The sequence below is a fragment of the Geotrypetes seraphini genome, chromosome 4, assembly GCF_902459505.1.
Source record: "Geotrypetes seraphini chromosome 4, aGeoSer1.1, whole genome shotgun sequence".
NCBI classification, from domain to species: domain Eukaryota; kingdom Metazoa; phylum Chordata; class Amphibia; order Gymnophiona; family Dermophiidae; genus Geotrypetes; species Geotrypetes seraphini.
Window position 1 is genome coordinate 316,682,990 of NC_047087.1, and position 16,498 is coordinate 316,699,487.

General features: G+C 41.2%; 1 protein-coding gene across 1 annotated transcript in view; it reads right to left on the reverse strand.

Annotated features, from left to right (window-relative positions):
• Positions 1–16,498, reverse strand: part of PDZD8 (PDZ domain containing 8) — a 235,380-nt gene that overhangs the window by 12,584 nt on the left and 206,298 nt on the right. Inside the window, exon 4 of the mRNA XM_033941009.1 lies at positions 881–1,043. Within this exon, the coding sequence (XP_033796900.1) occupies positions 881–1,043 (163 nt within the window). The remainder of the gene's footprint in view (positions 1–880; positions 1,044–16,498) is intronic.

Consider the following 16,498-nt stretch of genomic DNA (forward strand, 5'->3'; position numbering starts at 1 on the left):
AATGTATCTCTCATTCTCATGGATGTTTCTCTGTCTTGCCACCTCCTCTCCTTCCTTCATGAGGGATTCAAGCTGAAGACAGTTTGCACATGGAACCACTCCCTCTGCCTGGGTAACATCTGTCTGCAAAGAGACAGAAGTTATAACCTGAGCAGCAGCTTTGGAGACATGATGTTTCCCAGCCATACTGTGGTTGCAGAAGTACTTACACCTGGAAGAAAAAAGAAAGAGCAGAAAAATCCTACCAAAGTAATGCCCTGTTCCTGGTTGGCTGAAGAGCCAAAAAAGCTCTGCCTTGAGGTGGGTGGGAGGGAATTAATCTCAAGGGTCACCTGTGGAGTCTGATCTGTAAGAAAGTCCTCAGAGTTCAGTCTCAAACTAAGAGGTTGAAAACAGCAAGAGGTCTCTCCTCAAGGAGCGCTTTTCAGTTAGGGTGAGAGGATTCACACTCCAATGAAGTATAATGTGCTTGACCTGACTTGACAGTTTTCCAGGCCTCTCTCCCACTTACAATTTCCCAATATCTTAAAAAGGTTCTAAGAAGCCTTTGAGTATATACGGTACTCAATCTGGTTGTATTCCCTAGGGAAAAAACTACGTTAATTGCCCATTTGGCATGGTAATTACTTATGCTGAAGACATGAAAATGGCTACACAAGAGCTAAAATTGCAACTATTAACAACTTGAAAAGTGCATTTTAAAAAAATACTTGTTAATTTTGGTATTAAAGCTATTGTTAATTTCATCAATTCTTATCATATGGCCTTCCAAACTCTACTTTTCTCAGAGTGGGATCACTGAAAAGTGCTGCACATGTTTGTATACTTCATACTCTGTTTTTCGCCACGTATAAATAAAATTCCTAGCACAGGAGCTTACCTCCAATAGCTATAAGTCGGTCACCTTTTTGCAGATCAGCTGTTGCAGCTGGTGAGTTGGGCATTACTGTTTCAATACTAACATGTCCTGCATCTCCATCACTGGCCTGCACCTGACGAAAAGTCAGCCCGACGCTTTGTGAATTCCCTTTAACCAACTCAGCCTACAAAACAAAGTGAAGACTCAATTAGTAAGAGTATTAAAATGATATCAAGCTATACAGATAGTATCAGATTGTAGACTTTCCCAGAATCCCAGCAAAGTTCATGAAAAACAGGTTTTTAACTGTGCTTGTAAGAACTATTTTGCCTCTAGCAAGTAAGGCCAATCTTGGCATGAGGAGTTGGTTATAACAGCTTGGGGAATGTACATGTGTGTGCCCAGTTTCCAAAGCACATCCAGTATTATAATATATTGTGCTGATCAACAAAAAGTTTGGGGGGTCATCAGATTTATTGACAGGTGTCTGCCAGTAAGCTAGTTTAACAGATTTTATATGACACTGGAAGAGTGCTGAATCTTTTTTTTATACTTTAGAATTTCATTTACTAACTGCCGACACAGAGCTTTAACCATCTGCCCTCAAATATTCAAGGATGGGACACGCTGAAGGCCAGTGTCCAGTATATGCAAGTACATAAAGATTATGCCTCTGCCTCTACTATTAAGCATTTCAAGTAAAGATGAATAGCACCTTAAGAGGCAGACTGTATCCTACTGCTTGTCTCTGTTAAAGTCTCCCTGCCCAGGATTTTCCACTGGAGAAGAATATCAACTTGAAGTTAGATCAAGATGCCAGGAGACTTACACAGAGAACTAACCCAAGAAATAGTTTTTTTATTTATTTGATTTCTATCCCGTCCTCCTGGGAGCTCAGAACGGGTTACAAGCCAACATTTACAGAAGTTACATTGGGCAGTACGTTTGGCGATACAATACAGTCATAAAAGGGTAAGGCTGGGCAGTTCTTCAGCCTATCTGTGATGTCAATGTTCATACAAACTAATCCACCCTCGGTTCTCATAACTTGATACGTTGATTTTGCTGGTCCTCAGAAACACCACCTTAGACTCCTGTAATTCACTGTCTTACACTTTAATGTTCTTATGTTAATGTAATGTAATTTATTTCTTATATACCGCTAATCCATTAGGTTCTAAGTGGTTTACAGAAAATATACATTAAAATTATAAGTAAGAAAGGTACTTAGAAATTCCCTTACTGTCCCGAAGGCTCACAATCTAACTAAAGTACCTGGAGAGTAATAAAGAAGTAATAAAGAGATAGAGGAAAAAATAAGAAAATAAACATTCTAACAAGACTGCATTGATCTAAGTACTTTGGAAGGTAGAAGAGAGGAGAGAAAGGAATAGATGCAGAAGGAGGAACCGTTGAACGATAGAATTCTGGAGAAATTTAAATGATAAAAATAGAACAAAAAAAAACAAGTAGCAAAACAATGAATAAGATTAAAAATAATTCATAAACTAGAAAGAAAAATAAAAATAAAACATTGTCTTCAATCCAAGGTTTCAGCGTCAGTGATGAAGTGGAGCAAGAAAGTTTTGGACGAGCGATTACGTTCCCAGAAAAAGGGCTTCTTCAGGGAAGATATTTGGTTGATAGTCCCAGGATGCCCATGTCTCTTCCTCTGCGATGGTCTCCTCCATGCATTCCTCCCCACGACACACTGCCCGTGCTCCAGCTGCCACCCTGAACGGCTGCTCCAAGGAGACTGCCCCAGACAAGGCCCATGGCGACTGCAAGAACTCCTCCTCTGCGGAAAAGCCGCCCGGCGCTGTTGTTGGTGTGTGCTGGTGCCGCTGGAGCTGGGGCCGACAAGGGACCCATGCTCTGCTGCTGCTGCGCTCATTACACTGAAGAGAAGCCCTGGAGAAAAGCCGGGCCGATGGACGATGGGATTCCGGGGTAGAAGCTCTCAGACTCCGGGCCAGGCAAGCGTCGATCAGGCCGCTGCCACCGGAGCCAGATGCGTAGGAGACAGGCGGAGGCGGCAAAGAGGACTGCATCAACCACGGGGCGCTGAAGCCGGACATTGGGGGTGAGGTGGAGCCTCCCAGGGTCGGGGGACCAGCCATCTCCCGTCTCGGCAGTCTGATGAAGCCAGCGCCTCCCAAGCCCCCGCCGCCGCAGCTCAGCAGGTGACTCCCGGTGAGCCTCAGAGCGATCTCAGCTGTGGCCTGCAGATAGGCAACGGCGGTGACACCACAATGGCCTCCGTGCTGGAGAGCTCGTTGATCACATGCGACAGCATCCCGTCAGGGCTGCTCAGCCTCAGCTCGTCGCCGTGTTTGGGCCTGGGCGACCGAAGTCCCTCGGCTGCTGCCGTTGCTGCGGAGAACGACTTGCCGCCAAACCCCAGTCGCTGCCAACCTCTGACCCCGACCACAGGAGAAGGCCACCATGACCGTTGCATGCGGGCCAAACCGTCAAGAAAAGACAGTAGGCTCCAAACTTAAAACAACAAGATCAATAAAAATGAAAAAAAAACTGGAAAAGAATGTTACAGGAACATAAATGTAGATAACAAAACCAAATAAAACCAAATTAAACAAAAAAGAAACCAAAAAAACACAAACACAAACAAAGAAAACGGCGGGAGGTACCATAACAGCAACCTAACCCGGCGCCATCTTTAAAAAAAAAAAGTGCTGTGTCCTCACTGGAACATTTTTTTGTGTTCACAATAACATTTAAATATATAAATAAATAAATGAATAATTTAGCATTAAATCTTAATGATATAACTTATCTTAAATGTGGTTTTCCTTAATGGGATAACTTTGCCAACATGTTTCACTATGAAGTTTTTTCAAGGCCGTTCATCCCTTAAGCAAGCTCTGCGCTACTCCAACCGACCACAGCGTGAACGGCCTTGAAAAACATCATAGTGAAACATGTTGGCAAAGTTGGAGAGTGTGGCTCAGTGGTTAAAAGCTATAGCCTCGGCACCCTGATCAGCTTATACTTCAATTTACAGCCACACAAATAGCAGAAAAGTTAATGATTGTTGAATCTGCTTGTATGATGCATTAAATCATTCCAGAAAAAATAGACAATTACAAATGTCCAAAGACCAGTTACTATAAACCCCTGCCCCTCCCAGAGCAAGAGTTTTTAATAGGACAAAAGGCATGGGTACAATGTGCTCTTTGGGTACAATGTGCATGTTTCTTTTTTAACAAATAGGCTTACTGTGTTGACACATCTTAACTGGACATTTTGATCCTCTCTGTTCCTTTTGCTTCTTTTGGTATTTCGTGCAGACTTTGTATTTATTGTGTGTGTAGAAAAAGATTGGGAACACCAGACAGGCAGATCATAGGCTTATCTACTAACAATCCAAAATAATTGTCCGTTAAAATGTTCCACAGAAATGCAAAAAGCACAGCATATGAAAGACCAAACTGTGTTTCTTCTGCCTCTTAAACAGGGCTGTGGAGTTGTAGTTGTGGACTTTAGAAGCAATTTTGGGTGGAATTGGAGTTGGTAAAAATGTACCGGACTCTAGCTTCAAATTTTAAATACATGGTAAAATTTATCATTTTATGCCTATTATATACAAATCTTTGTCCTGGATGTAAATTTATATTTACCAGTACTTTAGATCCAGAACAAAAAAATTTAAAGCCTAATATCAATAGGGGATGGAGCTGGAGTTGTTGGACAGTTGAAAAGCAGAGGAGCCAGTCGAATGTTTTGTGTACTGACTCCACAGTCTTGCACTTAAAGTCTCTCCTTGCCATGATGCAATTGTAATGATATATATATATTTTTTAACGGTATTTATTAACTATGCAATCCAAAAGTACTTGGCAGTGTACAAATCCACATACAAAATAAAACAGCACAAAATCACATTAAAATAAGTAACAAATAAACTAACTAATCCTCCTGTTTTAAGATTACATCTTATTTCCTTATTATAGTTTAATTTGTTACATTGGCTAATATTCTACTTCATGTTCAGCTCTGAATGGACATACTGAAACTATTCAATCTGCTGCTGCGATGACGATTATTTGCCTTAATGGATCTGCTTCCTTCCAATAAACTTGAGTTAACTGAATGGACCTGACTGAGAAATGTTTTTTTTATTTCAGAAGGAAACAAATTGATCTTTTTCCTTCTATACAGCAAATCTCATCCTGCCACAAACGGTGACGGGACTAAATTGCGTGAGACAACGGCGAGCCGAAGAAAAGCACTATTTTAAAGGGCTCCGACGGGGGGGTGTGGGGGGGGAAACCCCCCCACTTTACTTAACAGACATTGCGCTGGTGTTGTGGGGGGTTTTAACCCCCCACATTATACTTAAAACTGAACTTTTTCCCTAAAAAACAGGCAAAAAGTTTGGTTTCAAGTATAATGAGGGGGGTTACAACCCCCCAAGCCCCCCACAACGCCAGCGCCATGTCTGTTAAGTAAAATAGGGGGGTTCCCCACCAACACCCCCCGTTGGAACCCTTTAAAATAGTGCTTTTCTTCAGCGCGCCGTCAACCTTGCGCTCAGTTGTCTGCGCGCCATTGTCTCGCGCGATTTTGTCTATGAACCGCCACAAACAGTAGATGAGACAGAGCATAAACCAAAGGGTTGTTTAAAAGGAGAATATTAAAACCATTGAGACTAGAAGGGAAACTCATGCTCAAAATCCTGCTCGGTCTCCACTTTTCTCATACACCATCTCTTCTCCTATACCTCTACTACAAGGACAGCCAACTCTGGTCCTCAAATGTCATTTCATCCACTGTAAGCAAAGATCTCAGGCATATTCAATGTGAACATTGTCTATCCCTGCACTAGTATCATCTGTCCTACACAAGCTTGATTACTGCCATTGCTTAAGCTGGTATCAACTTTGCTCCTCAACAGAAAATATATGGTCTTAAATTTGTTATACAGCATTACAATCACACAAACATTATATGGAAGAAAGCCCGTTAGAAATACTTCTAAGAATTAACTGCACCAAGGGGCAAAGAATCGACAATGACCAGGTATCCAAATGTTCTTGTTGAACTCTTCATCTACTGCTCAGAGCAGATGGCACAAATTTAAGGTCATGGCCATCCCAAATCCCATAATTTGCTGCCTTTTAAAAGGGATTATTTTTGTATGTTTAAAGGAAATCATGAAGATCCTCTCTGCTTATTTACTTAAAGCTATGCTTAGTTCAACAACTCTAGGCACCCAGTTAACAGAAATGCTACACAGCAAAACTCAGCATAATCAATCCTGTAATCCAACTCTTTCCTAAAACTCTGAGCAGGTGGGCTGGAAAGCATTTTATGGCTATGACAAATTGCTCTGAAGGAGGCACTGCAACATACAGTAACATCACCGTCAGTACTGTCACTTGCATGGCTCATCGATACTGAAGTTTCAGGTTGTTCTGGTTAACAGGACTGCTGAGTGGCAGAGCTCTGGATTAGAGTTTTAAACTTCTTGTGCATAGCATATTATAATTGCAGCCATATGGCCCAAAATTTAGCATGAGATGCAACAGGAAAGGGAAGGCGGGGAAAGCTTTAAGTATTACTCAGATTGCTCTATCGCCAGAGTAGGAAGGCAAAAATTGATATTTTGAAATATGGTTTTAAAAAAGCTGCAGCGCTGTACATAAAAATCATACTTATGTTAAAGGCCAATTGTGCTGATGTTCTGGATCCAAGACAAAACTTTGGTGCCATTTGAAATATTTTCCTCTAGGAAAAGAAATTACTGCCTACAACATACAGTAATTCAGTTGAGCACTCAGTCAGGAAAGAAGTGGGATAGAAATCACAATTTTACTTTTATGTAAACAAAAATTCAAAGGCATAACGTCACTCGAGACTTAGTAAAAACAAAAATGCTGTTATTTTAAAGGAAAACAAGTGTTTTGAAGCTCTGGATCTCAGAAACATCAAGGGATTTTGGAGTCCTAATTGTTCAAAAAGCACACAGGTAAGAGCAAGCACTCTAGTCAATTATAAAATTGCACCAACGTAAAAGATACTATCATCAAACCTCAATTTTCTTTTCTGCGCTCACAACTGCAAACAAAACCTCTCAAAGTGGTAGACCAGCTTTTGACCTAGAATAGACATTATTGGAATCAGGATACCGGGGCCTGATGAACCTTTACAGTAATTCTTAGGTTCTTAAGGCTTTTTCGGGGAGTAAAACCCAGAGACCCAGGTTCTATTCGATCAACAACTCTGTGTATGATACTGGAACAAACCAGCTTCTTTGTGCTCAAGCTGAACTCCTCAGAAAGGACATTACACACAGAGGTAAAAAATTATCCTCTATAATAAAACCCTAAGCGCAATGCGCATTTAGGATGGCGTGTTCCCTGACAGTGTGATGTGTCCCTCCATGCCGAATTCCATTTTTGAACACGGAGGCAGGGAACACACCGGCGACTCCCCCCTCCCGCCCTCACTCATATAGGCAGGCAACAAACTGCTGCTGCTCCTCTTCAAAGCAGCCTGCTGAAGATCACCAAACAGCTATAGCGAACCTTACAGGCCGCTCTCCACCTCAGTAGCATGTTCCCTCTGATGCGATCCCGTGCATCAGAGAGAACGTGTTACCGAGGTGGGGAGCGGCCTGTGAGATTTGCTACAGCTGGCTGGCGATCCTCAGCAGGCTGCTTTGAAGAGGAGCAGCAGCGGCGGTTCGTGCCAGTGGGCCAGAAGAGGGAGCAATATAGGCAGGCAGGGGGCCAGAGCGAGAGAGAAAGGGGGCTGCTTTGGGGTAGGGGTGTGCTGGGGGCCAGAAAGCGATCATGCTTTGCTCTGGGGGGGGGGGAACAGAAGGGGGCCACTGAGCAGGCAGGCATGGCATAACAGAGGGCCAGGGGGAGAGGGAAAGGGGGCTGCTTTAGGAAGAGGGGTGTGCAGGGGAGCAGACAGCAATCATGCTTTGCTCTGGGAAAGGAAAGGAAGACAGACAGACAGCGTCCAAGGAGAGAGAGACAAAGATAAAAAGACAGACAGAGGCCAAGGAGGGAGAGAGAGAGAGAAAGAAAGAAAGACAGACACACATATCTAGTCTAGCACCCGTTAATGTAACGGGCTTAAAGACTAGTACCACTATAGCTAGTTAAGGGATGATAGATTAGTAGAAGTAGAGGTACAAGATCCTTTATCCAAAATCCTGGAGGATCAGGCATATTTTGGTTTTCACAATGGTAATGTTAAGTCAGAAAAAGACCATAAGATTGCTACCAGACTTTTTTATTTCAAAATATGGCAAATGTTAAACATTTCAAGCACTTCAAACACAAGCCTGTTCCAAACTATGGTACTGGAGCAATACCATCAAACATAAATGAAGCTTTAACATGCATTTCTTAGCCAAAAACGTCTAACATGCATCATCTTCTGTCTGTATTTGTTGTTCCAAATGATGCAGAACTATTAGAATGTAGACATATGAAGTGCAATGGCTTTCAGTAACAACTATCACCTTTCTTCACTTTTGAACCCACCCAGCATGTTGGGAAAACAATGAGAGCATCTGTGCAGCCAATGGCATATTAAGGGTGAGAAGCGCTCAGATCAGTGGCACCCATCCCCACCCCTTTTCTCTGTACTTTTTTAACTTCTCCGATGTGAGCAGCATGCCCACATTGGTGTCGGCTCGCCCTTTGACATCACTTCCTCGGTGCAGGTACCGGAAGTGACGTCAAGGAGAGCGCCGATGCGGCAATGGATGGGCACATGTGTGGCAAGGAGAGGAGCGGGGGTGCCGCACCCTCAGGAAGAACCCCCCTTTACTACGTCACTGCGTGCAGCACCTTGGCCACATCTTACTTGGGGAACTGTGCTGCATATTCCAACATGGGCTGTGGTTGTTCTTTTCCTCATAATAAGCTTGGAAAAGGACAATTGCTGCTGCTTCCATTATGAAAGATCCAGTGCCCAGTTTTCTGGGTTCTTTCATACTCATCGTTTTTATATGTGATTGTAGAGTATATTATGTATGTGTTTAGTATTTTATTTCTCAATTTCTTATTATATGATCAACATCACATAGATGATTTATTTTTATGCTCTTAATCATTTTATTTCCTCAGTAATTTATTATCTTCTTTCCTGCAAGTCTTGATGTTAGCATTTGTTTATTATTAATTGCTCCTTTAGACGTGAACTGTACCTCTGAGGTAGGCCTTTGTGCTGAAACACGGACCGTGCCGGGTTTACAACACATGCCTATAATACAGTGTCTGCCAAACAAACTGGTTTCAGCACTTTGGATACAATAAGAAATATAGACTGTTCACAGCTTTTACATCTTGTTTTAATATACAATTTTTATTGTCTTAATACATTTGAATTCAAGTTTTAACACATAACAGCATATTATCTCAGCCCCTTCCCCACTTTCCCCTATTTTCTGTTTGTTCACCATGGGGTAGTGTTTCCTTGGTTCTGCCTATTACATGGCGCAACATAATATCAGGAGCCCTGCTTATTATTAAATATATCTTCTGCATGTTATTATGGAAAGTACAGTGTCTTCAAATGTGTTTGTTTTACAAACATGACTTGAATGAATCAGGTACATAAGCTAAAGTATATTAGACGCAACCTCAATCTTTGAAATTCTGCAATATTTCATATGTCTGGTGTTGCGTTCCTCATATCTTCAAGGAAGGAGAGACAGTAACATTTACGTGCACTGCAACAATGGAATCTCCAAGATACCCTCATACTCTGCCTGGTACATTCTTTCAATTAACTTTTGAGGCAAAATGAAAAGGGGTCACAGCAAAAGATGGGTCTTACAAGAGGAGTTATAATATGTAAAGCGAACATTATACAAGATTTTGCATGGTTAAAAACAAAAAACAATTATTTTGGGGAAGTGGTGATGGGTGTGCACACATATGTGAAGCATAAAAACAGCATTACCAATGTTTGCATCTTGTATGACATCTTACAGACAAGTATGAGAAGAAAGCTGATAGTTGTTACTGAAAGTCATTGCACTTCATATATCTACATTCTTTTAGTGCTGTGAAGCAGCCTTCTGTATCATTTGGAACAACAAAACTATCAAAATAACAATTCACTAAAATGATTTAAAAACAGGAAGATACCTGATCATTTCATGCTGCTAACAAATGAGAAGGCAACTTTCAAAATGCCCATGACATCACAAAGCAACTCAATTTGCCCGTGAAAGCCAAAGAATGATTTGAGGCATCTGAAAAGTGAGAGCCCAGGATTAATGGGTGGGTTCTCTATGGCAAAACAGGAAATAGATCAGCCATTCATGTTATTGGGGGTCAGGAACAGCCAAAGAGACAAACTGATCTTATAAATTCAGTTTCCCAAAGAGAATTAGGCCCAAAAGACTAATGTTTAAAGGACACAGTCAAAACAGGCACAATAAAAAAAATAGGACAAGTACAAAGAATATGCAACTTTTATCAAGGAATATGAAAAATCACAACTGCGACAAGCACAGGTAGGCTTATATACATCATAAAATGCCAATTAAAGTGTCAATGACAAAAAGCAAGTGCAATTATAGGAAACAATAATAGTACCCCTGAGGAACACCTATACCAAGAATATAATCACAGCTTCCACCCCCCATCTCCCAAATGAAAGCCTGACACACTGAAGAACAGGGCTCCTAGACCAGTCTACTCATTATACACTAGCTCAGGGCGAGACTGTGCATGCCGGGACACAAAGGGAATTCAAAATTACCTCTTATTTGTTCATACTCAAAAAGCTTGTATAAGCTTTTGACTTTCAGAAATGGAAAGGGAGATCAAGACGTGTGAACAAATACACAGAACGTGTATTTTACAGAAAGCCAAGAGTTATCAGCTAATTCAGTCACGTGTTCCTAATTCGATGCACAGTAATCAAGGCTATGGAAGGTAAGGAAAGGGAGAAAGAGCAAGACGATGCACATAGAATGAACAAGGAGCTGGCCAAAGCACAAAAAAACGAAACGATGAACCACAGTGTATGTAGTAAAATCACACAAAGAGTTTATTGAGTGACCTGACAAAGTATTTTCCCAGGTCTTTAAATAAGCTGAGTGGAGTGGAAGGGTAGAAGTGAAATTGCTGGTTTACTCTTTTCAAAAATACGAGGTCTAGGTGGCATGCAATGAAGCTAATTAGGAGCAAATTTACAAACTAATCAGAGAAAAGATTTCTTCACTCAATGTGTAATTAAACTCTGGTATTTGTTGCCAGAGGATATGCTGAAAGCAGTTATCTTAGCAGGTTTAGAAAAGGTTTGAATAATTTCCTAGAAGAACTACTACTCATTTTTACAATTCTGCTAGAAAAGTCCATAAGCCATTATTATTATGAACCTAGGGAGATCCATTGCTTATTTCTAGGATAAGTAGCATAAAATCTGTTTTATTCTTTCAGGATCTTGCCAGGCATTTATGACTTGTACTGGCCAATGTTGGAAACCGGATACTGGGCTTGATGGACCTTCGGTCTGTCCCAGTAAGTTATGTTTACATATGTGTGACATCATCCACAGAACCTGGCATGGACAGTCAAAAGTGTACTGTCACTTTAAATACCATATATACTCGAATAAAGGATGAGATTTGGGGGCCAAAAAAATGGCCCAAAAATGGGGGTCTCATCTTATATTCAGGTCATCCCCCAGTGACCACCCGAAACCCTCCTGGACTTCCTGCAGGCCTGCCTTAGGCCGGGACAAGAGGTATCCCTCCCTTCTCCTGCCCCGGCCGACACTAACAATTACCACCCTTCCTCCTTTTCCCTGGTGGTCCAGCGTGTTTCCTGCACTGAAATCCTCCTGAAGATTGTGAAGTTAGTAGCCAGTGGCGCACCTGGGCCGGCACGCAGGAGCGAGCTTTTCGTGCACCCGGGCGGTCCTGCACCGCTCCTTGACAGGCTGCCATGAGAACCATCGGCAGCTTATGAAGGAGCGGTGCAGGGACGGTCAGGAGCACGAAAAGCTCCCTCCTGCGTGCTGGCTACTACCTTCACAATCTGCAGGAGGATTTCAGCACAGGATACACACTGGACCACCAGGGAAAAAATACACGAGGGAGGGAAGGAGGGAGAGTGGTAATCGGCCGGGGCAGGAGACGGGAGGGACCCCTCCTGTCCCGGCCTACCACTAGGTGGTTTCAGTTAAGGGTAAGGGTTAATCTGCTGGCTGGGTTGGAGGGCAGAGGGGAGTACGGGACAATCAAGCCATTGTGACATCACTGATGAGGTTGGCTCTTTTTAGTGGGAAGAGGGTACAGGGAAGGAAGGTGGGACAGGGTATAGAGCCTGGCAGGGTGGGGGGACAGTTTTCAGAGCCTGGCAGGGAAGGGGGGCTTGGTTCAGAGCCTGGCAGGGAATGGGACTAAGTGCAGGGCAGGGAGGGAAGAGGACTGGTGCAGAACTTGGCAGGGAGGGGGGGCCGAGTGCAGAACCTGGCAGGGCATGGCACTTGAATATTAAGCTCCGTCTTATTTTCGAGTCAACCATTTTTCCTCCTTTTCGGGGGGAAAATGGGGGTCTCAACTTATATACGGATCAACTTATATTTGACTATATATGATATTTAAGACCACCTGTACAGTGAAAAGTGTGCAACAAGTGTCAGATGCTGCTAAAGAGCTGCAAGGTACAGGCTATGGAAGCTGATGAATTATTGCCCCTCACCCTCCCCTGCAAACACACATATGACCAGAGGAGAGGGCGTTCTGAGGAACAGGAAGTCTCTGGAGAGAGAGTGCTTTCCGAGGTTAAGCTGGGGCAGCAAGGGGGAATGCTAGATCCACTATAGATGGTTTGCAGGTTTCTGCAACTAATTTTATTTTACTCCAATTTACTTTAAATACTATTCTTTCATTTTCTACACCTCAAAATTCCTTATAACACAAGAGGGATCAATGCAGTTTACATAAAAACTTATAGAAGGGTGATACAACAGTTTTCTTTTAAGAAAGATCTATTGAGGTTTGAAACAAGAGTTGTTAAATTTTTATGAAAAAACAAATAGGAATTTCAGTCTCTTAGGTAAGGAGGAAGATTATTCCAGTCAGATATAAAAAATAAAAGTCCAGGAAAGAGATGTCTTTGTATTTAGACCCTTAAAAAGAGGGATATGACAGCATGCTGACATAAAACGGTCTACTCTTATTCTAATACAATTTCTAATCAGTGTTGCTAGTGCTTCAGCAGATTGGTCATGAATTAGTTTTAAAATGTGACAAACGCATTTAAATTTGATCCTCAATGCCAATGGAAGCCAATGAAGAGTTCTCAAAAGCACGGAGACATGATCAAATTTTGTTTTACCAAAGATCAGGCAAACAGATGTATTTTGTATTCGCTGTAATCTCTTCACATTTCCTTAACCTATGCTATAATACACAGTCATGTGAAAAAATTAGGACACCCCATGAAATATTCAGTTCTTTCTTAAGAAATGTTCACATATTGATGTCAAATCTTTTTTTTTATCTCTGAAATAGGAAGTGATGTAATTGTAGGTAAACAACAAAAATTTTCCTTGATTTACTCATGAAACAAAAATGTGAATTCTAACTGAGGAATAAATTAGGACACCCTACACCCTAATAGCTAGTGTCACTCCCTTTGGCTGAAATAACTGCAGTGAGATGCTTCTTATAGCCATCGACCAGTCTCTGACATCAGTCTGAGGAAAGTTTGGCCCATTCCTCACTGCAGAATTCTTTCAGCTGTTTGAGAAATTTCTTGCATGTACAGCTCATTTCAAATCACCCACCAGAATCTCAATGGGACTAAGATCAGGGTTTTGACTCGGCCACTCCATGACTCTCCATTTTTTTTAGTTTTCCTTGGTGGATTTACTGGTATGTTTTGGATCATTGTCGTGTTGCAGGGACCAGTTCTTCTTCAGCTTTAATTTTCTTACAGATGGTTTCACATATTCCTCAAGCACCCTCTGATACATGGTAGAATTTATGGTGGATTCTATGATGATGAGGTGGTCAGGTCCTGCTGCAGCAAAGCATCCCCAAACCTCACACTTCCACCACCACGCTTCACAGTTGGTATGAGGTTCCTTTCCTGGAATGCTACGCCAAACATGTCCTCTTTTCTGGTGTCCAAATAATTCAATTTTAGACTCATTTGTCCATAGAACACTATTCCAGAAGTCCTGGTGTTTGTCTACGTTCTCTCTGGCAAACTTCAGTCTGTCCTTGATGTTTCCCTTAAAGTTAAAAGGTTTCCTTTTTGCATACCTCCCATGCAAGTTAAATATTTGCAGTCTCTCTCTGATTGTAGAGGCATGCATTTTCACATCAACAGTAGCAAGAGTCTGCTGTAGGTCCTATGATGACATTTTGGGATTTTTGGAGACTTCTTTTAGCATCTTGCGGTCTGCTCTAGGGGGGTCAACTTGCTTGGACGGCCAGGCAGTTGTTTGGAAAATCCTCCACTTGTACACCATTTTCCGGACCGTGGAATGGCTAATTTCAAATTCTTTCAATATCTTTTTAAATCCCTTACCAGACTTATAAGCTGCTACAATCTTCTTTCTGAAGGCCTCAGACAGCTCCTTTGATCTCACCATGGTGTTCACTCTTGCCGCAGCAGTCATGCGCACACTAAACTAAATGTCTGAGGTTTAATTAGGGTAAAACTGAACACAGAAAAAACTAAATTTTTCCTGGCATCTCCCAATGAAAAGATAAAAGACAACACGATTCACGTGCATGGCCGAGATTATGAAATTGACCAAACTATAAAAATATTAGGAGTTACCCTTGACAGACACCTAACCCTGGAAAAGCATACAGATCTAATGTTCAAAAAAAGTATATCAGCCCTATGGAAGCTCCGCACCATCAAAAAATTCTTCGATGAATCATCCTTTCGATTACTTGTACAATCATCCATCTTGAGTACGCTGGATTACTGCAACATTATATATCTGGGAGCTTATAAGAAGACACTTCACAAGCTAAGATTAATTCAAAACACTGCAGTCCGACTCATCTTTGGATTAAAAAAAGGGAACATATCACCCCATACTTCCAGATACTCTACTGGTTGCCGGTGGAATCCAGAATACTCTTCAAGCTTGCCTGCATCAGCTACAAAGCGGTCTTTGGGATGCTACCAACTTACCTCGCCTCCCAATTCTTCCTCAACTACCTTAATAAGAGCTCTCGCAGAATAAATCTCTTTAATTACCCATCTCTGAAATCATGTCACTACAAGAAGTTCCTTGACAGAATGCTATCATTCCAGGCAGCTAAACTGAATACATGGCTCGTAAAACCCATACTCGAAGCCGCTTCATACGCTGACTTCAGAAAATCACTGAAGACTCGTCTCTTTAACACAATTTGAGTCTCTTCTACTTGTAATTTTGTATCCCTGAAAGTTCTTTTCTCTTCCCATTACTCCTCTTACCCCCATTGCATGTATCTTCTTGTAAACTGCTCTGAACTCATGTATCTTGTTGTAAACCACTCTGAACTTATGTATCATGTTGTAAACATATATTTCTTATTGCAAACATCTCTTACTCTCATTGCATGTATCTTCTTGCAAACCGCTCTGAACTTATGTATCTTGTTGTAAACATATGTTTCTTGTTGTAAACATCGCATACTCTGATTGCATGTATCTTGTTGTAAACCGCTTTGAACTTATGGTATAGCAGTATATAAGAAATAAAATTATTATTATTAAATCTCCTTCAAAATGCTGAGTAACGATGTTCTAATCATGCGCACCTGATGTGATACACCTGTGTGTGATTTGTGCCACTTTAAGTAGGAGGATATGTGGGGGTGTCCTAATTTATTCCTCAGTTAGAATACACATTTTTGCTGATATCTTGTTTCATGAGTAAATCGAGAAAATTTTTGTTCTTTACCTGCAATTACATCACTTTCTTTTCCATAGATAAATAAAAAAAGATCTGACATAGATATGTGAACATTTCTTAAGAAAGAACTGAATATTTCATGGGATGTACTAATTTTTTCACATGACTGTATGAAGTAATCAAGTTGCGATAAAATAATTGATTGATTTAAAATCGCAAAATGATGTTGATACAATAGGAGATATGAGTGAAGTCTACAAAATCTTGAGTGGAATAGAATGGGTACAAGTGGATCGATTTTTCACTCTGTAAAAAATTACAAAGACTAGGGGCACTCAATGAAGTTACAGGGAAATACTTTTAATGCATATGTAAACAAGGACTCTCCAGGTACTAATGAAAGAATACTCAATGTAGTTTGAAGCATATGAGAACACTTCTTCAAAACTCACTAAGTCCATCAGTAGCAGTTCTGAGAAAGAGAGAGGTAGCAGTTTTTGGAATGAGTGAGTTTATAGAGTCAATAAAATATAATGGATTCAGTAGGTTTTGGCACAGGAATAAGCTACAGTAAATAGATCTTGCCTTGATGAACATATTTATTTTGAATAACTTAAAACTGATAAAAAAGGACTGAGTGAGTTTTGGAAAAGTGCTTTTCATATACAAACTATCATGCCAATAAATTTACCTAAATTAGAGATTAAAATGACAAGAGAAGGTTCCCTTCTTCACCCCCCCCCAAAAAAAAAAAAAAAAAAAAAAAGG